The 21,581-nt window shown below is 40.3% G+C and overlaps 1 protein-coding gene across 9 annotated transcripts in view; it reads left to right on the plus strand.

The window, feature by feature from the left end:
- The window catches only part of RBMS3 (RNA binding motif single stranded interacting protein 3), a 713,047-nt gene that overhangs the window by 541,734 nt on the left and 149,732 nt on the right, over positions 1-21,581 (plus strand). For all 9 annotated transcript variants that reach the window (XM_085051163.1, XM_085051162.1, XM_085051159.1 and 6 more), the window contains one exon: positions 15,649-15,806. In XM_085051163.1, the coding sequence (XP_084907289.1) occupies positions 15,649-15,806 (158 nt within the window). The remainder of the gene's footprint in view (positions 1-15,648; positions 15,807-21,581) is intronic.

The raw sequence follows: 21,581 nt of genomic DNA on the forward strand, positions 1-21,581 counted from the left end.
ACTGATCATGTATATTCAGGGTCATGTATTGTGCTCTGTTTGAATTTCAACTTATAGTATCTTTCTGCTATAGTGTTCTCTTGCAGAATCTTTGCCACCCCTGCACAGTTTGCCTCCTGGTCTCTTGGTTCCAAAGGCAATGAATTTCATGAGCTTCATGCAGCAGCACCTCTGAGCTTGTCCCTGCCAGCCTGTGAACAGCCCTGTGCTGCACAGCCCCTGTCCAGCCACTCCAGTCCTGATGCATCTCACCAGCTGACAACTGCATCTGTTATTTCAAATATCTTTACTTAATGGCTTTCTCAAAATGCTTTGTTTCTGCCACAAGAACAGCACATGTGCCATTTCACACAGTTTCTTGAGCAGGGGGAAATTCTTTTTCCTCTCCACAGTAGGACCAGGTTATAGCTCCTCATGGCTCAAAAAAATTTGCTTTGTAAATCTGCCTTGACCTTTCACAGATGAATAGAACTTGCCATGTTGTCCACCTTGCTATACCTTTACTAATTTCAGAGTGGTTTTCTCCGTCCTTCTGCAGACTTCTGACTTTGTCTTTTTCTCTGTGAATATGCAGCTGTAAACATTCATTGGCTTGGAAAACTTGAGTCAGTGTTCATTGCTCAGAAAATGGCATTCTTCTAGCTGATATGAAAGGTAGAGGAAACTAATGAAAGGTTTGTAGGGAAACTCATTAAGAACTTGTGCTTGCCTTGGTTTTGGGAAGTAAGAGAGTTCATAGACTCCTTTTTGGTTCACTGCTTCCAAAATCCCCTTTCCTCTCTTCTTACATCAAATGGCAAGAGAAGAACCATGTTTCTCATTCTGCTCCCTCTATTCTTCCTTCCTCCCCCAGTATTGTAGAGGTATAGTAGTTCTTACTACTCTCACCTGACTTTCCCCAAATCTCTAGGTAATGCATTGAGCCACTCAGATCCCTATTTTCTGCCTAGACAAAGCATAATACACTCTTAAATAATGCTTCCTTCCCCAGTGGTGCTGTGTTTCTGTTTTGATGCTTAGCTCATCTTCTCTTCCCAAGCAGGCTATGAGGAATGACAGACACCTGGCCCCTCTTTTCTGGCCATCATGGGTTATTGATTTGTTTCCTGTCATTGCTGTGTATTCCTTATTCATTAGTTGTAGTCTTTGCAACTCCCCTGAATCTGGTGAGAGCCCCAGGTTAGCTAGGGGCAGAGCAGGGAGGGAAGCAGTCCTACACAACCCTGTGCCCCTTCAGCTACCTTCTGTCCAGGCTCTGCTTTTTGACATTGACTGCAGCTGTGGAACAGTGGACTTCTCTGGCAGAAAAAAACTCAGTGGAACAGTGCCAGCACTGCTAAGACTCCAACCTGGACACCACGGGACCATGTCCACTTGATTTGGCAAAGAGGCAGGATTTTAACCCCATCATTAACCCTTGCATGCTTCTTTCCTGATGTTGGCTCCTAATCTCAACTTCATTTACCAGGGCAATCTCATCACATGGAGCAAGACCTGCTCTGATGTCTGTGCTGAGGAAAGCACAGACAGCTCAGCTGCTGTGTGAATCCCATGCAATGGGATTCAGCAGTGTTAATCACAGCAATTCAATCCTGCCTTTTTGTTCTATTTTAGAATGTTGTGTTTTAAATAAATAAAAGTTTCATTGTCTTCCCTTACTCATAATATTTCCTCATTTTCATCTCTGGAAGTATTGTATGAGTATTTCAAGGCCTTTTTGTTAACCCTCTGCTGGGATGTGCTGACTCAGCTTTGGAAATTCCACAAATAGGGAAAATGTGGTAATGTTGTGTCTGTCATGCTTCTGAGTGATAACCATCCCTTGTCACATTTGAAACATGACTTGCTTGCCTTTTTATATCTGATGCATTTAGATATAGTACAAGTATTTCTGCCATGTATGTTTTGTGAGCTGAGTCTGATCTTAAATGGAAATGGTATTTTTGTCTGTGTTAAATACAGATTTCTCAAAATAAAACTGTCAAGGCAGTGTTTTATGATGGATTTTGGTTTCCTTAAGCAGTGTCTATGTAGATTTTTTTTCCTTGGGTTTCTTTAGTAGTTAAAAGAATCCAGACTCCCTGAAAATTGATGCATCCTCAAGGACTAGTAGGTTTCTATTTCTGGCATGTGCATCAAGATGAATAACTGTTCTCTAGCAATTTGTATGGACTCAGGCTAAGTAGGCCTCAACCTATATCCCAACAGGAATTCCCAGACTAGAAAATTCTGACTTCATTTATGGTTTATAGGAAGTAACACAAAACATGACAAAAGAAAGCCTTCCGTTTTCTTCACAAGCAATCACATGGGATCTGTGCACTGCTTGAATTCGCCTTTGGGTCAGTAGGTCAAATATTAAAAAACCTTATACTGTCCCAAAAAGTCCTCTTAAAGCTTTTAATGCTGTCCCAGTGCTGATAACTTACTACTGTTAATAGCTACAGTCTTTTTCCAGTCCAAGTGTAGACAGTTCAATGTTAAGCCTCTGAATTTTATGTGAAGAAATCTGAGTTTCCTTAGATTCCTCAGACTTAGTCCCAAATCTTGAGAAGCTTCTCCAGAGAAACACATCAGTTCCCACTCATCTAGTGATTAGGATAGGTGGATGCAACATTGATAATAATTTAACCTCATGTGCAAATCTGTGTTGTCTTCATTTTTCTGGCAGTTTTGAAATGAAATATTGAAGGTAAACAATAAATGCAGGATAATCATCAGAAGAAATGCATTAACTGGGTTATTTTCATCTTTAGTAATCTGAATGAAGTTCTGAAAATATCTTCCAAGCACAGATCCTTACACTGCCAATTAAACCAAAGAAAAATTTTCTGTAGCATTCAGTTAGAGAAGGATCAGGCCATGACAGAGCAAATACTCTGTCTGTAGGAAGAACGGATGCTAGAAGTAGTGAATAGAAAGTCCTAAAGCCACCCTGGCCAAGTACAGGTTGTGTGTGCATGAGCACATCTGTAACTCGTGGCTCTGCTGCTGCATTATGACATCCTGTAGCCTCTGCACTGAGCAAGTGGTGCTGTATTCTGAGACAGACTGGGGAGAAAACCATTTGTTTCCACTACCATTTGCAATCCCTTTGGTCTAATATTACTGTCATGAGAATAGAGACATTCTGTGTTAAACCTTGAGGTTTGGAAGTAGCACAGCCCAGTCAGCTCCAAAACCCACCACTTTTGAGAGTTGCCATCTTGACAAGTGTAGACTAAAAAGGCAAGATCTAGAAATTCTGTAATAATTTTAATCATTTACTCTAGAATCTGCATTGCTTTGTACAAAAATCCAGCTTCTGAGTATCTGTTATCATAACTCTTGATATTCCAGCTTATGGGATGTAGTACTGTAGAACTCTTGTAATAGTTATGTTGCCTGAGTTCCATCTTGAAATGCTTGGTGTTTAAATAAGGTGTTTGGAAGTATTATGATTTTAAGTAGAGCAAAAATAATTGTGAATTTCTTTTTCAGATATTATTACAATCAGAATTCTTTTCACTGCATATTTTACATACATAAGAAAAAAATTTCAACTAATTACTGTCAGTGGCACTGCAGGTATTTTTTAAAGAACTGAAGTAAGCAGTGCTACTAAATACTTATTTGTATGTTTTTCAAAATTACAAATAATCACATGAATCCATAAAAATGGGATGTTTTAGTGCATACTTCTAAGTTCTTTTATTTAAGAGCACTTTAAATTAAGTTGTTAATTTAACGTTATTGATTTAGTGCATATGGAAATTTAGGTCGAATTAGTTTTCTTTCCTCCATTATTGATAATGGAAAGTTTATCTGTGGCCTGATCTCATGCTATGTCCTCTGTAAAGGAAGTAATCTCTTCTGTGACCTCTTTGTTCTCTGTTGCACATCACAAATACAGCCTTTTCTGTTGGACAGTAAAACACAATTCAGGCAGAAAGCGAATAGCAGAGTTAAATCACAAGATTCATTGGCTCTCTGCAGGGGAAAAGGACTTGACTCATATCTAAATATCAGTAAGAGAATCCTGCAAAATATACATCAATCAGCATGTCATTAACCCAGTATAGCATAAAGCAAACAAACATACTTGAGGCAATATTGTCTAATGGGCAATAGGAAAATGTGTCATAAGTTCACCGGCACACCATCGATGACAAATCAAAATAAATAGATTGGGTGTTCAAATTCAATTGCAGCTCATCTGACAAATTAGCCTTTTCTTCCAGAGGTTATAAGTGAGTTTCTGATTCACCTTCATGGGTAGGGGATTGTGTAGCATTTTCAGAAATTGCTATAGACAGCCATCAGAGCAACTGAGGTAATTAACTGATTCTTACTTAACAGCAATAAAAATAGCAAACCAGTCATTAAAACAGTGTGAAAGAAAATATGGAGGCAACTGAATATATTCAAAGCTAGAATGACACAATGATTTTTTTAGAGTTGATCTGCATTTTTGGGTGCACTGCACTGTGCAAGTAGGAAACTGGAAATTCATTTCTAGGAAGGTGAAGTAAGGAGTTTTAAAAATCTCACCTTGTAATAGCAAAAGTATGATTAAGAGGTTCTTATATCAGTCTTTGATAGTTCTGGTTATGATTGTGCTTTTTGGAAGTGAAAGGAGGTACCATGTGTCTTACAGAATTCTCTGAAGGCAGCAACCATACCAACTCAAGCCCCTGTTTCCCCCACAAGACTAAGGGCAAATCAAATCACCATTGGCAGGTGAATTGCATGATGGAAGTTTCTACAGCAGCTCTGTGCTGGACAGACCAATAACAATTCAGTTCCGGCAATATTTAGCTTTAGCAAATGCTGTGCTGTCCATGAACAAACTTAATTAAAAGAAAGCTGAGTCCCGCTTACACAGCAGACACAGCACTCTGATAGTTTGCACAGAGAGAAGAAATTCAGGGCATATATAAACTGTGAACTCTTTTAAAGTTCATGGTTTTAATTAAAATTGTACTTGTAAATAATACGCCACTGTGGAGCTGATACAGGTATTTGTGACAAATAATTTCTTACAATACTTTTTGCTTTTTCTCTTCCTAGGTCACAGGGTTTAGGAATTTGCTTGTTTGCAATTTTTGGACAAAATGTGGTAGAGCAAATTTTAGCTTATGCCTTGTTTAAGAAGTAACTGCCAAGAGTGTTTCAGTGATGGCACAGTAATGCTGGGTACCCAAGTCACATCTCTCTTTTCTGATCAGATGACCCCAGGAAAAGGATTTCAAATGGCAGGAGTTCTTTTCTTGGATCATTGTAAAGTTCAGAAGTGCTTAAATTTACTTATGCAAATAACAATAAAATAATTTTGAAAATCATTGGGAAAATGCTTTTCTTCAGAATAGCACTTAGGAGTGTTTTCTGTGTTCATGTGCAGAACCACTGTGTCTTTTCAGAAAGTATCCTTGTTGTTAACAGACTTTTGAAATTACTTAGTGACAATCAAGCTTGTACAGAAAATGGATGTTGCAGGTTTAGTTTTAGCTATATTTAGAATGTTTTATGGATTTGGCTTAATTATTTCTGTATAGTGGCTGCATAATTATTCTGGGGCCAAATCTCCTGTGACTCTTTGGAAACACCACATTGTTAATAAATTTTGAACCATCATAGTGTAAACACCAGGTCAGGCTGGGCCCAGAAGAAAGATAATTTATGAAACATGCAGTCAGCACTATGTCTAAAAAGGCATAGTGGATACTCTGAAGTCGATCTGTCAGGGTGTGAGTTTTAACATCTCAGGATGTTAAATCTTTACGTATTGGAGCCTTTGGAAGACCATCAAACAACACAGAGATTCTTTTGAAGGTACCTAAGACAAAATAAGCTACTTTGAATGAATGAATGTCCTCTGTTCTGAGTATTTTCCCTGTGGAATCATCCATGTTTGGGCAGTCTTGGTTGAGGAGATAGCTCATGCTTCCAACAATGCCTAATGCAAAAAAATTTAAAGTGGAAAAGGGATAAAACCAGGCTCAGTAGAGATAAGCCTGGGGGCATCATGCCAGTGTTTGAGGGACAGTGTGCTAGCGAGATCTGCTGTCTCAGTGGAGATAGGGGATGGAGATCCATGCAGTAGCAAGAACACAGGGGTTATTGATTTGTTAGAAACCTCAGGAGCACCTGAGAATGGTCATGTAACAATTAGGGCTTCTTCCCCAAAAAACATGTTGGGATCAACAACCCAACTAGAACTTAATCTGGCTACTGCCATGACAGAAAATAAAAGATGCTTCTATAAATATATCATCAGCAAAAGGAGAGCTAAGAAATATTTCTATACCTTATCAGATGCAGAGGGAAACAGTGACAAGGGATGAGGAAAAGGCTGATGTACTTAATGCCTTCTTTGTCTCAGTCCATGATAATAAGACCAGTAGTTGTTCAGGTGATCTGAAAGATGAGGATGGGATCAGAACGAAGCCCACATAATCCCAGGGAAAATGATTATTGACCTGTTATACAAGTTCATGGGCCCAGACAGGATCCACCCAAGGATACTGAGGAAGCTGACATAGTGCTCATTGAGCCACTTTCAATCATTTCCCAGCAGTTCTGGCCAACCAGAGAGGTCCTGGTTGACTCAAGCCAGCAAATGTAATGCTCACCTACAAGGGTCTGAAGGAGGACAAAGGAAACTAGAGGCCTGTTAGTCTGACCTCAGTGCCAGGGAAGGTTACAAAGCAGATCGTCTTGAGCACATTCATGCAGCACATACAGGACAACCAGGGCATCAGGCCCTGTCAGGGTGGGTGTATGAGAGGCAGGTACCTCTTGACCATGCTGATTTTCTATGACAAGATGGCACACTCAGTGTATGAGGGAAAGACTGTGGGTGTTGTTTACCTAGACTTTACTGAAGCCTTTGACACCATTTCCCACAGCATTTTCCAGGAGAAACTGCTCATGGCTTGGATGCATGCATTTTCATTGGGTAAAACCCGTCTGGATGGCCAGACCCAGAGAAAGGTGGTGAATGGAGTTGCATCCAGTTGGCAACTGGATCCCCAGGGATCAGTGTTGGGGCCAGTCCTGTTATTATCTCTATCAACGATCTGGGATGAGGGGATCGAGAGCACCCTCACTCAGTTTGCAGATGACATCATGTTGGGCAGGAGTGCTGATCTGCTGAAGGGTAGGGAGGCTCTACAGAGGGATCTGGACAGGCTGGACTGCTGGGCTGAGGCCAATCGTATGAGGTTCAACAAGGTGAACTGCTGGGTCCTGCACTTGGGTCACAACAACCCCATTGACCACTGCAGGCTGGGGGAGGAAGAGCTGGAAAGCTACCTGGTGGAAAAGGATCTGGGGTTGCTGGTTGACAGCAGCTGAACATGAGCCAGGAGTGAGACCATGTGGCCGAGATGGCCAATGACGTCGTGGCCTGTACCAGCAACAGTGTGGCCAGCAGGACCAGAGCAGTGATTGTCCCCCTGTATTCAGCACTGGTGAGGCTGCACCTTGAGTGCTGTGTTCAGTTTTGGGCCCCTCACTACAAAAAGGACATTGAGGTTCTGGGGCAAGTCCAGAGAAGGGCAGCAAAGCTGGTGAAGGGTCTGGAACACAAGTCCTATGAGGAGCAACAGAAGAAGTCGTGGTTGTTTTGCCTGGAGAAAAGGAGGCTCTGTTGAGACCTTACCTCTCTCTAAAACTGCCTGAAAGGAGGTTGTAGCCAGGTGTGGGTTGTATCTCCCAGGTAACAAGTGATAAGACAAGAGAAAATTTCTTCAAGTTGTACCAGGGGAGGTTTAGATTGGATTTTAGAAAAAAGAAATTCACCCTAAGGATTGTCAGGCATTGCAACAGGCTTCCCAGGGAAGTGGTGGAGTCACCATCTTTGGAGGGATTTAAAAGACATGAACTTGTACATGTGACAGACCGGGACATGGTTTAATGATGGACTTGGCAATGCTGGACTCAATGATCATAAATGTCTTTTCTAACCTAAACAATTCTATGATTCTATGACAGAGTTTTGGAATTACTCTTGAAAAGGAGGCCAGCATTACTTTAAGCAGTTTCCTTTTACTGTGTCTGTCGTATTATTAATAAATAGTGTACTAATAAAATCGATGTAAAGTTTAGGTTTTCTATACAGTATTGTAAGCCTTTTGGTGTGGAGCTCAACAGGAGAGTGAAACCAGCCAGGGATCAATAGTTAACTGGCCATTGATTTAGCTGTCTACATTCTTAAAAATGTGCCCACACAAAGGAAAGCAAATAAGCAAGGAAAAAGTCAAAGGGAAGCCTGGCAGCTGCACTTCATTCATTTTGTTAGTCTCATGTTACTGCAATGATGGCTCAAAATATGTCATTGACAAATCTGGAAGGCTGCATTGTCTGGACCATTGCTATAGCAAAGGTTTCATGAGAGTGTTAGTTTTTTTGTTTCTTCTTTATATGAAACAAATATGTAATGTAAAAGATCTTTGAAAGCAGGACTACTATCACTTCATATTGGTGTATCTTCATTGGTTGGAAAGGTGCCACATGAGTGTACACAGGCAAGATTTCCTTCCTTAACCACTACACCATACCCTTGACTCCCATCCTCACTGAAAAAGAGGAGAAGGGTTTCCTGCTGTCACTTCTCTGCTAACAGGAGGTGGTGGAGTTTGGCGTGCCTTTCTTTTAACTTTCACCTTACTAGCCCATATTCATCCTATCTAACAGTGATGAAGTAAGTTAGGAGCATCCAGCCATGCCTGGATAGGTCGGTGAAGAGAGAACCTCTCTAAATGTTACTTGAAGACATTAGGTATTGGAGCTGAAGTTAAACACCAGGATTATGAATTCAGTACCTTACTCCGTCTGAAAACCAGGCATCTCTTGCATGTTAAAAAATATGCCACGTTAATGTGGAAAAGCAGCTGGAATATATGGAGTTACAATAGAAAACTGGGGTAAAGTCTTTTCATTCAGAGTTTTGGTGTGTGAATCTAACCAAATGCACATAAAATCAGCTTTTAAATGCATGTCTGTTTCTGATGTCCTGAAAAGTTCTCATGATCTGCAGTACTAAACACGTAAATATTACAAAATAAAGCAACAAGAAGAGTCATTGAATGTGAATCTACTGAGAAAAGGTATTACATGCTTCCTCTAAATGTCTTTTAAGCTTAGTGGCTATAAAGAATCCAGTTTAGAAATATTTTAATAAACTGAACGTGAGACTGATGCTGCCATACAACTGCAGTTTTCAAAACAGTGAACAAACACTGGAAAACGTATGAAATGCCACAGAAATGTTTCCTTATAGATGATCTGTTTTCATATAAGTGGTTCCACATAAATGGCTTTTTCTACAAAAAGCATGACTATTTTTATCTTGAGAGGAGACAGAAGTTCAACCCAGGTCTTTAAAGGAGACAAGGAGTTCAATGCATAGGCTGAAGATCTGTGCATTAGCCACAAGGCAGAGATGAACTAATTTGGGGAAAATACTAATTAAGGGTGTTTTGAACCTGGGTCTAAAATATTCAGAAAGACAGGACTGTGTTTCTAAAGGTGAGCTGTAATATTGACCTGTGTAGAAGTTAATATTATGAAGTCTCAATTTGTTAAAGGCAAGAAAGGCATATGATCTCTTAGTATAAATTTGATTATCTCTTTTAAAGAGGAGTTCAGAATTTTATATTGATCCACATACAAAGTTATATTCCCAGAATAAGTTTGGAAGATGGAAAAAGAAATCATTTTTGAACTCATAATTAGTGCTTAGCTTCCTAGAACAAGCTACTATAAGGAGAAATAAATTAGGTTAAATGAAAGGAATTGATACATAAAGTTTCAAAATAAATCAACCCCATTCAGTTTCCAGTCCTGCTGAGACCACAGATTAGAAGAGGCTTGAGCTCCTTTTGGGAAAAAAGTAACATCGCCAAAAGCTGCCTGCCCCTCCCTACACGTGTCCTTAAAGAATGCATTACTAAATGAACTGCATAACGAGGCTCAGCCTCAGCTCGCACAAGCAGGAATTGTTCTTTCAGCTTTTCACGCATTGCATCCAAAGATTATCTCAATATGGGAGGGAAAATCCCATCTGAACATTAGCCTTCCTTTCAAAAGTGCCTGGGAGGGTCCAACAAAGCAAACAGCAAACGGAGTTGCCCTCTGCTAGTTTTTTTTTTTTTTTTCCTGTTTGAAATCCCATTGGTGTAGCACATTTCAAATCCTCTGCATTCTAAACTTTTTTTGCTTCCTTGGCGCGGGCCTTGGGAGCTGAGTGACTGGCTCAGTTCTTGCTAAAAGGCAGTGACAAAATTTCTGGCCATTTCCCCAGTACAACTACTCCTGACTGCTGAACTCCAGAGCCTTGCAGCAGGATGCCTGCTGCTGACCACTGGAGTTGGTCTGACCTAAGCAAAGACATGGGCTGGACCTACTGTTAGTTTGCAGTATTCACAATTTTAAATCTTCCAATTTTAAAATAGGATTTTTTAATTTTAATTGGAATTTTAAAAAATTTAAGCCTTCACAGGTTTATGCCTTCCTAGGTATGTTTTTGACCACTTTGACAGTGTCTGTCATGCACATCCCCAGCCGGAATGGCCCAAATCCCATATATGCTTGCAGCTAAAGCCGCTGGAGCCCAAGGGCCAGAGGAGCTGAGGTATTTGGACTCATACCGTGATGGTGAAACAGGCTGCAGTGGGAGCAAAGGGAGTTGCAAAAAGCCATGCATTTCTCTGGAGAGGAGCTTAAACTGACTTAATTTCCTTTTTTTTTTTTGTTGTTGGCTCATTCTCTAGTACTCAGTATATCCACACAGACTGGCACACATCAGGATCCCAGAATGTGCTTAGCCTAAGGTGTGAGGCTCTGCCAGGATTTCATAGGATTGGGACTGACTGGATAAGCTCATCCCTGCTTCTTTGGGGCTACAGTGCAAGCGCAAGCTGTACATGGAAAATCCTTGAGCTGTCAAATGGGACATCCTGGCTAAAATGAACATCAGTGAGGATCCAGTAGCAGGCTTTTGATCATGCCTTGAGACTGCACTTGCAGGTTTGCATGTCTTGAGTATGGTGCTTCTGCAGCTGGCACACACAGCAGGCTCCACAGCTGCTTCACCACTCTCTTCACAAAGCAGCAACTTGGCCTGGTGTTCTACCCATTATTTGTCCATGTTTGGCACACAGGGCCTGGGAAAGGCAGAGGAACTGTGCTGCCCCACTGCAGAGAGCCCTCCACTGCTCCCAGCAGCCTCCTGCTCCTGTGAACCTCCAGGACAGCAGTCAGCTGCAGTGGCTGGCCCTGGTCCCCCTTCTCACACGTGGGGCATTAAGATCCAAGGGACTGGTGTGCTTTGGGAAGGCTGTGTCAATAGGTGTGTCATTCCCCTGTGGTGCAGGGCCAGCATGGTGTGTCTTGTGTAGTCTAGGGTAGTAAATTTCTTTGCTGAAAGGGTGGACAAGGATTGGAATAGGCTGCCAAGGGAGGTGGTAGAATCATTGTCCCTGGAAGGTTCTAAAAACATGTAGATGTGCTTAGAGACACAGTTTAGTGGTGGACCTGGCACTGTTTGATTAATGGTTAGACTTGATTTTGGAGGTCTTTTCCAACTTTAGTGATTCTAGGATTCTATGAAATCCCTAGCAAAGCCCAGGTTCTGCTTGGCTGGTGGCCCCACTGCACTGGCTCCAAGTCACCAGCCGCAAGGCATCTAAGGCACGGTGGTGTTGGAATTGTTTGTGGTGAGTGTGTGGCTTTCTGCCACCCCATCCCTTTGGTTCCTGCCCATACTGTTAGGGGCATCAGAGGAAGACACAGTTCTGAAGTGACTTTCAGTATTAAACAAAAGAGTTTCAGCTCTCTCACTGTTGATTGCTTAGTCAGTGCAGTTTGGGACTGGAGACAATAATAAATGGGATTTTAGCATCCCAAGGTGAGAAGTAGCATTTTTTAATGTGTAGTGAAAAATCTTAGAAAGAGTTAAATTAACCAGAGGGAGCCTGATCCAGAGACTAACATCTCCATCAGTCCTGCAGCCTGGGAGGTGTTCCTTCACTGAAGGCAGAAACTTAGCTGTCAACTGTTAGGATTATGGAAGGCAAGTAGTTCATGGGGTGTTTGGATTTACAGTTCTGGTTAGGCTTGTCTTGTCAACAAATAGGCACATTTTGAACAGCAGGGCACTTACCTTTGACAGTGAAAAGCTCAGCAGTGGCATTGGGATGAGGAAGAGAATATCTCCCACAGGAGCTTGGGGAATCTGGGTTGAAAAGGCTTGGGCAAAGTGAGAGATGTGTGTCAGCACTTCCACGCTGATCAGAAATCTCTGCACGACTGAAAAAGATCACAAGGAGCCTCTATGCCAGAGGCTGGGAGAAGGACTAAGCCTGAGAAGCAGGGACTCCTGAGGATAAGTGGCAGTGGGGTCTGGCTGCACAGTGATAGGGCAGCTGGGTTCCACACCACGCTTGTAAAGGCTGCTCCGCTCCAGGCTGCATTACTGTGAAGGCATTTCATCTTGTTTCAGTTGGTTGTGTGATATATGGTTTCTGTGGGGTGATATTTCTCTGTAAGGGAAAGGGGTATTTCTCTAAATGTTATATTTGTATAGTAAGGAAAAATAATGTGGATTTTTTCCTTTCTTAGAAAACACTGTTGTGTTGTGGAGGTAGCATGAGTGGCCTCATCTGTCTCTCTCTGTTTGCAGCGTTTATTTATCACATTGATAAAAGATAGGCTTGGCAAATCCCTGTGAATGAGTGACTATGGTCTGCTAGTCTTTAATTCATCCTCAGAATATAGCTAACTTTCCACGGATATTTAAAACAACGACATTTAATCTCTAGCACAGTTAAAAGGCTTATGTGTTCCTGGTTCAGAAGTGAGACACATTGGCAACGGTTCTTATTTATTTTATTTGTTTGCACCAGCTTGAAAACTGAGTAGTCAAAAGAAGAGTTCTCATTTTAATGTGCTGCGGGACTGAGTTGCTTCAGTGAAAGCAGAGGCTGTCGTGAAGTTACTGATGCATAACTCAACTTTTCCGCATTAGTCTGGTCTTTGGCTACAGGGATTTCATCAGCATATTTTTTTCTAAATATTATCAAGGGATGTGAGTCCTTGAGCACTGATTGGTGGATTAATCAAAGTCCTTAACCAATCAATAGGTAGGGGTTTGCATAATAATGGCATTATTTCTGAAGAACCGTGCCAATTGGAATTGCAAACCTTTCTGCTTCAATTTGCTTCATGAATGCCTCTGCTTTACCTGCCTCTATTGCTCAGACTTTCAAAGTACTTAGTAACAATGAAGATGCTTCCAAACTCCTACATCTTTCATTTCCTTGTGTGGCTTCGGGGTGTGGAAGGTGGATGAGGGGGGAAGTAGTAATCAATAAAAATTAAATAGTTTGCACACAGAAGAGGTGAAAAATCTAAAAAAAATGAGAGAAAGAAAACGGTTTGTGTTCTTGTCTGCTTGCTTTTCCCAAAGCTAAAAGTGTGATCTGAAGCTCATATTCCTTTTCTTTTCTCGCCTACCTTCCCTCCAGGACAGTTTGCGTGATTTTCCTTTCATTGTCAGTACTGTACCAGTTCTGACCCCTCACTAACATATTTTGGTTACTGGAGAGGAACTAGCTTTGGCATCTGTTTAAATGTAAATCGATGTGGAAGGAAGGAAGATGACCGCAGGGAAAGATAACTGGAAAGGGAAAGGAAGTTTTTCTAGGTTAGAGGTTTGTCACTTCAGTTGAAATTGCAGTAAGTTCAGTGTTCTTGTGCGTGGTGTTCCTCTCCTCTTCCCTTACTATAAGATGTGGTAATAGCTGGGTATATTTTTATAGACAGCATCTTGAGAGCATGCCTACTTTGCTCCCTTATTTATATTTTGTAAAATAGTGGAGAATTCATCATGCATGGTAATGTGTTGTTTCATGGTGTAGTGAGTCTGGGGATGGAAAGCTAGAATACAGTGGTCTTTAGGCAGAACATCCAAAGGCAAGCATCCACTGATGTTTAGATCAGAATCCACATTAAGCAGTACAACAGTATGACATGTCTCCTGATTTTGGACCATTTGGGGTATCCATTTGCAGGTTTTTGTCTCATCTAAAAGGGCTAAAATTTCCCTTGACTTTGGGGTAAGAGAAGCTAAAAACTTTCTTCAGCTTCTGATTCTGGTATTTTGCTTAGATTTGGCTTAGTCATTCTTGTCCCTGCAGAGATGGGGTGTGTGAATCACAGCTTGAAACAATTTCTCTTTCCAATATTGAGGCCTTAAATGTACAAGGCAGAGATGGAGCAGACAACTTGGTTCTGTCCTGTCTTCATACATCTTCCAGAAACAGAATGCATGATTGTGTTTGACAAGGCACATCCTCACTGATTTTAATGGAGTGTAATTTGAAACTAGTCTAGTTAAACCAGGGCAGATGGCTGCAGGACTGTGTGTAATTTCATAACAGTGCAAGGTTGCAGTGCTGCTGCAAGATTATTAATCTGATTTTAGGACAACTCATAGCAAAAAAAGGGTATTACTGGTGTCAACTCTATGTTGAACAAGTACAGATTAATTCTGCCCATTAAAATGTGTAGTAAGAAGAATTAAAAACTCTGTCTCAGAGAACTTTCTCAGATAAGGTGTTGCCTGGATTACTGCACAGGATAATGATAGTATCTTTTATTTTTGGTTATTTAACCTTAGCTGAAATTACATAGTAATGCCTGATTCCAGTCAGGCTTGTACTGCTGGGTGATCAGATATTATGTAAAGCTTATATCAATGAAAATGGACAGAGCCATTAAAATTTGCAAGAGCATAACTGAATTGATTTAATGCAATCAAGACCCGGTTGTCTGTAGACAAGGGGGTTTTTACTGCTTTAATACACTTACTTTACATATGGCATCTATGTCTCTTTCATGTTTCTTTGCAGTAGTTCAGCGAGCCAAAATAGGAGTTGGAGTGGTTACCAAAATGGAAAGTTTAGCCTAAAGATCTGAAATAGAATGAGAAAGCTGCTTTCAAATTTGTTTTCTCAATTATTCGTTACAGGCTTTGTTTTATAAGATGTTTTAATTCAGTCTCAGAATAAACATGTGACCTGTCTCAGCAGGACCATAGGCTGAACCTCAGAACTCGCCTTCCTGCCCCCAGCCCAGTTAGATCTTTTTGCTTATTATTAAGAAAGACATTTTTAATGGGGAGGGAAAAAAAGGGAAAAGATACTATGGAAAGTGTTCTGTGTTTTCAACCAACTGTGTTCATGATGAACAGCCTGAATGGGAAGTCTTCAGGCTGGAAAGCACATCTGCTTAAAACATGTGTTGAATTTTTGTTCTTTATTTATGTTAACATTAGCACATTTGTGGAAATCACGTTTTCTTCACAATCTCTTTGCTAAATTAGGACACAAATCCAAGAACACTTGTGCATGAGAGTAATTTTCTGTAAATGAGTAGTGTCACTGAGTTCAATAAGAGCAATCACGCACAGAATTAAGCATATGCATGAGAGTTTGCAGAAATTTGGCAAATATGTTGCTGTCATGAAAAGATTATCCAGCTTTTCTTCTAATGCAGCTATGAATTCTTGGCTTGGTCCTGTTTTGAGTAGCCCTTATTGTATGAGCTATAAGCTATTCTGTTTTGCTAAGCCTAACTGGGGATATTTCTCTTATTTCGTCATAGCAACAAGAGCAAGATCCCACAAATCTATACATCTCAAATTTACCCGTGTCCATGGATGAGCAGGAACTGGAGAATATGCTGAAACCCTTTGGACATGTCATTTCCACCAGAATATTAAGAGATGCTAATGGAGTCAGCAGAGGAGTCGGCTTTGCCAGGTGAAACCTTTGCTCTTACTTTGGTTCATGCACGTTTTTTTGCCTTTGGTCCTTCACAAATGCTGTCTGTTCTGTAGCTCTGAAGTGTCACAGCTATGGAAGATGCAGAGTGGCAACTTTATTTGATTGTATGTCTGTTCTTTCCACCAAGAAATGCCAGCACAGAAGAATGTTCATTTCATTGCTCTAAAAAACAGTTCATTCTGTGTAGGTGTATGTAAATAAAAATTGCTAGGAATAGTAAGGTATCCATGCAGGATCCAGCTCGGGTAATAATAGATGACCTACAGCAAAAAGCACCCCCTTGGTAAAGAAATCAAGGCCTGTACTTAGGAGGTCCTGGCTGTGCATAAGAGGTCCTGGGGTGAACTTATTGTGGTTTTTCAGTATCTGAAGGGGTCCTGTAAGAAATCTGGAGGGAGACTAGATGGTCTTAAGGTCCCTTTCAACCCAAACCATTCTGTGAAACTGCTTAAATATTTGGCAAAGATTTTGCAGCAGAAGAAAGTAAACTCAGCAGCTGGAAACGCAAAGGGTAGGAACTGTAACTGAAATGTGTCTTCCTTGAAAACTGCAACTTGCTTGAACTGAAAAGAGCTTAAGAAGAAATATTTGCATAGAACAAGCCCTGACGGAGTAGTCAGATATTTTAGACAGAACGGGCAACATATCATTACCATGTACTTCATTGTTAGCACAGATAGACAAGGTTCCATGTTTACTCTGAGGGAATATTTACATAGATTCTCTTCAGGTTGAAACATTCTCAAATCAAATAGTTTTCTTTTGAAAAGCTAAGCAATAGAGTGCTATATATAGAAAGGTATTGAAAAAACAAATAAGAAGAGAAATTTGCAATTCTGCTGTAAATCAGTCTTCTGCTTCAAAAGAAAAGGAAAAAAAATCCCAGATCATTGTTTCTACAGAATATTCATAACATTGTGCTTTGTAGAGGCACATTGTGCTTTGTAGAGGCAAAATGACTTCTTCATCTTGCAAATTTCTCTGAAATTCATCATGCCTTGGTATGTCATTGCACTTCTGTTAGTGTCCTAACACCACTGAGTGATATGAGGTACTTTATGATAAAAAGTTAGCTTTCAAGAAAAGTGACATTGTAGTGTTACCTCTGCCCTTGGTCGGAAAGATCATCATGCACAAAAAATGTTAAGGTAATATTGTCTGAATTCAAATGGATAAAGGCAAAACATGTATGCTAAAAGATGGCACACACTGTTCTTTATGCATTCTTGCAGCTAACATAAATTTTTCTACCTCACTAAATATAGATTAGTCTAAGTCATGGATAAACTCACATTTTTAAAAATTGACTTAGTTTTTGAAAATGTATTTAATTATGGAACATATTTCAGGAACCCTTTAATGATCTAAATTGAAGGTTGTGTAATTCACCATGCAAACTACAGTGGGGTAAAACACCCCATCAATGTATACAGCAGATCTCCCACTGATTTGAGTGAGGCTAAAGTTAATCCAGGAACTTAGAACCATAGTTGAATGCTAACTCTTGTCTTTGCAGAATTATCAACACAGTATTTAATTACCAGCTGAATTCCTTTTTGTAATGAAGTGCTATTTGGTATCTTTTTTCTGCATGTAAAACTAAATAGATTGTTAATTTGTTTAGCTTTGCTTGTAGTCATGAAGGTTTTGTTCCAGTGTACCCACAGTGTGAGCACATGCTGAGTGGGTACCAATGCAATACAGGTAAGGGATGGAAGCTGGATTTGCAGTCCAAGTAAGATTTTAGAAGTTCAAATTAGCACCCCAAGTGAGGATCCTGGCTATTCTGACCTGGGACCTTTTATCACTGTGTATCTTGCCTGCCTGTGGAAAGTGCCATGATGCTTACCACAGCTCTAAACTGAGCCACAGAAGCACTAGAGAAAAAGTTAAATTTGCATATGCTGAAATGATGCAGCATCCAGCAATTTTAAAATTTGATGTTTCAAAGTTATTAATTACATTTTATGATGATTAAAAGTCACTTTTTGAGTCTGCCCAATTATGGAAATAGTCAATCTCAGAATAAGTATATTCATTCAAAAAGCAATCAGAAGTAAAGACTGAAGGTAGGCAGCTATTGTCAGATTTTTCTTCTAAATGGGTATGATTAGAAGTACTGCAGGTGGCTACTTAATCATTTATAACCTGGAGAACTTCAAATGTACTTGGATCAAAATTATCTTAGTAATGTCTGGTGACATTAACATCCTCCCTTAAAGTATGTGCATACAGAACTAGCTCTGAGTGAAAGTTAAGCCGTGAAACTATTTCCTCTCTTTTGCATCCCTCAAAAGCAAGTGAACAGATTTTCCTGAATCTTTCCAGAACATTTCACTGTTGCCTGAGCCAACTGTGCCTGGGTACACCCCAGGGGAGATTTTGAGGAGGAGGCTTATGAACAAGGGGCCAGAGAAGGGAAACTTTAGCCTTTGACCGTGGCTTCATAAAACCCTCTCCATGCTATCACCTCTGCACATCTGCCTCTGCCTTGCCCCTGGCCCATGCTTTGTACTTCAAGGCCATATTAGCTGCCTCCAGGCTCTCCGTGGGAGCTGGCATTCCACAGGACTCGTACTGCTGTGGTCTTTTGGCAGTGGTGTTTCAGTTGACACCGGCAAGCAGAAGCTGAGACTAAACACAGCCTATCCTGGAGCAGAGAGAGAAATGAGAAGAAATAGGAGGGGGAAGAAATACTTGCTAGAAGTAGGATATTGGAAAAAAAGGAGGCACTCCTTTGGATGTGAAGCTTTGAGTTCAGTCTGTTGTAAGATTGCCTGTCAAAAGAAGGAAGGACACTGTGTTGCCCTTGCACAAAATTTCATCCCAGCACTTAAATTTGTAGGTGTCTCTCTTAAATCTCTGTTGCTGGGAGTCTTCTAATAAGTTCAGCATCTGATCTTTCATTTTAAAAGTGTAAGTGTATTCTTTAGACCTTAGAAGAAAATCATAGTCCTTCACTCTTAAAAAAATCAGCAAGATGAAACAAAACAAAACCCAACAAAACAAAACAAAACAAAACAAAACAAAACAAAACAAAACACCAAATGGAAAGAAACTGGATTTGAAGATTTATTTCAATATGTAATTTTAAAGGTGATATGATTTTGGCAAACAGAACATTAGTAGTATTGTTGATAGTATGAGTAAAAGGCAGATCAGAGATCATAAGAAGGTCTTTGAGGGAGGCTGCAGTTACTGGATAGGGGAAGGTATTGAGAGCATGAAGGGAAATATTTATATTCATCCTGATGAAGTTGCCACTTGTAAAGAGGTAACTGTATGTGCTGGAAGACCTGGCTTTCCACAGGCCCACAAAGGGTGAATTCCAGATGTTAAGGTGGGAGAAGATAAAGCAATAACAAATCACAGTGGCAGCAAAGCAGTGGTGCTGTTCTGCTAAATAAAAGGAGGAATATTTAGAGGGGGATTTCTGAGAGTCAATGATGTTGCTACTCTGGAGACAGAGAAGTGTCAGCAGCACCAGGGGATAAAGAACATCCAGGCAATTTAGGGATGCATTTGTGAAGAGGAAAAATGCTTTGTTCTTCCTTATTCAAGGGTTTAATTGAAGGCGGTTGAAAAGGTACTATAAATTTAGCTTGAATAAATCCATCACCTGGGACTGTAGGACAGGCTTAGGTATTATGAGGATCATTCCTACTTTCAGTCAGAAGAATGATCTGTCACATTCTACATCTTTCCCAGGAAATTGCTTTATAATTGAATATCGCAGGTGACACTAGAAATCCCAAACCTGCCCCAAAGACTTTGTGTGATATCTGTAAAATATTCCAATGCTCGTGGTGATACATTTCCATTGAAAGTCCTTCCTGGAAAGGCCTTAGAGCAACACTGCAGGGTGGTGTGGAGGTCTGTGTGAGGATATATCTCCGGGACCCTCACATTTCCGTCTAGTGTTGAAACCTGGTTGAATTTTGGTAGACTGTACATCACTAAGAAAATTGACAGGCATGAACTGCACAGCAAAGTCCAGAGAAGGACAGGTGGGTTAGGATCCCTAGACAAGTATCAATGGGACTCCATAAAATGAAAATTAATATGAAGCTCTGAAAGGTGATGAGGGAGGAAGAAGGAAAGTTGGGAGCCATCAGATAATTTGGCTAAGCAATTTGCATAATTCAAGCCTGAGGTTCCATGAGTTTAATTGAAGAACTCCTTGGGTTTTGGGAAGGGGAGCAAGGAGACATTGGTAAATACCTTGGGGAGGGACTTAACTGGTAGCACTGAATCAATGAAATAAAAATTGCTTTTTATAACCCCACAATAAAATACCATTCAAGAATTATTTAAGTATCTTCCCTAAAGAGGTAGTAGTATTAATAATACCATACACAGGTTTGTCACACTCAGCTGAACAGCAGAACGAGCATTTTATAGGTCCTTTCAAATGATAAAGTGCAAAGAAAGAGTTAGAAACCACTAACTTTTTTATTTTGTTTGCTGTCTTGTAACTTAAAATGACCTTGCAAGATTCCTCCCCCAAGCGACATTTTACAACGAAGTCATAAGCTTCTGAAAACAGAAATTTATGATGGAAATGCTGACAGTCAGACAGTCAAGTATTGCACTGCTGGCGGGCACCAGTATAATACTTAACCTGAGACTGTGAAGACAGTAGCATAAATCAGCCTAGGTCTAGATGGAAATGGCTGTGTGTTCATACTATTCTTTTCTAGTAACATGAAAAAATTTGTCCAACACAAACTGTCATAAAAGAATGTTATGGTGCTGTTCCCAGCAAATGACCAAAGTCAAGAGATTCTCAATTAGCTGTCACCTCAGAGCAAAGGTACACAGCAAGGAGATGTTTCTGTCCCTTTGTGACCTAGCTGAGGGGTTTGTAGTGAGGCATTTAAACACTCTGCTGTTGGGGGTTTGGCCTTCATCCTCATCTTTTCCCTTCCTTTTTCTTCTGGAAAAGCTTCCAATGGGTTGCTTCTCTTTGCCTGCCTATTGTTTTTACTGGACTTACCTCCTGCTTGTGTGCATTTTACGTCTTAAATTTAGTCATTGGAAGCAATATTCAACTTGGCAACTGAAAGGGAGCAAAAAAAAATGGGGAATGAGATTTTGAGCTGTCACAGGATTATTATTCTATTTACAGAAGTTTTGCATGGATTTCAGTAGAAATGTTTATGCTCCAGTTCTCACTGAAGTAAAATAAGAGAGATGATCCTTTTAATTTCTATGTTTTTTTTTCATTAAAGGAAGCTGTGCATCTTTCGGGGTTCTTCAGGATAATGTAGGTGTAATTAAGTTCTCTTTCTCCTGACCCAGAGAGGTTTCTCTGTGGAGAGCACGGTAAATACAGATTCTGTAGTGCAGAGATACCTAGGCAGCTCAAAATGGTCACCTTGGTATAATGGGTGATGCTGCAAGGTATACAACAGACCATATCTCAAGAGAAGAAGAGTGGTTTCTGTAGATTTTGCATATTTATCCAAGAAAGTAAACAACCTCCTGTTGTTCAAGCAGACAGTTGAAGAATATACAGCCAAGACATGTTGGGAAAAGATATAATTTGTGAGCGATGAGGGGAACTTGTCAAAATAAATCTCTTTTTAGGCTGTGAGTGGCAAAGGGAATAGCTTTTTTCCAACATAAAATGGATTCAAACCAAAAAGCACAAACATCTTGAAGCAATCTCTTACCAGCTGAAAAGCTGGGGAGATAAGACATCTAAATCTGTTACAAGGGAGGAGGAAATCACAGGTTGCAGCATCAGTG

This window comes from Lichenostomus cassidix, chromosome 2 (assembly GCF_008360975.1).
Source record: "Lichenostomus cassidix isolate B80296 chromosome 2, HeHo_3.0, whole genome shotgun sequence".
NCBI lineage: Eukaryota > Metazoa > Chordata > Aves > Passeriformes > Meliphagidae > Lichenostomus > Lichenostomus cassidix.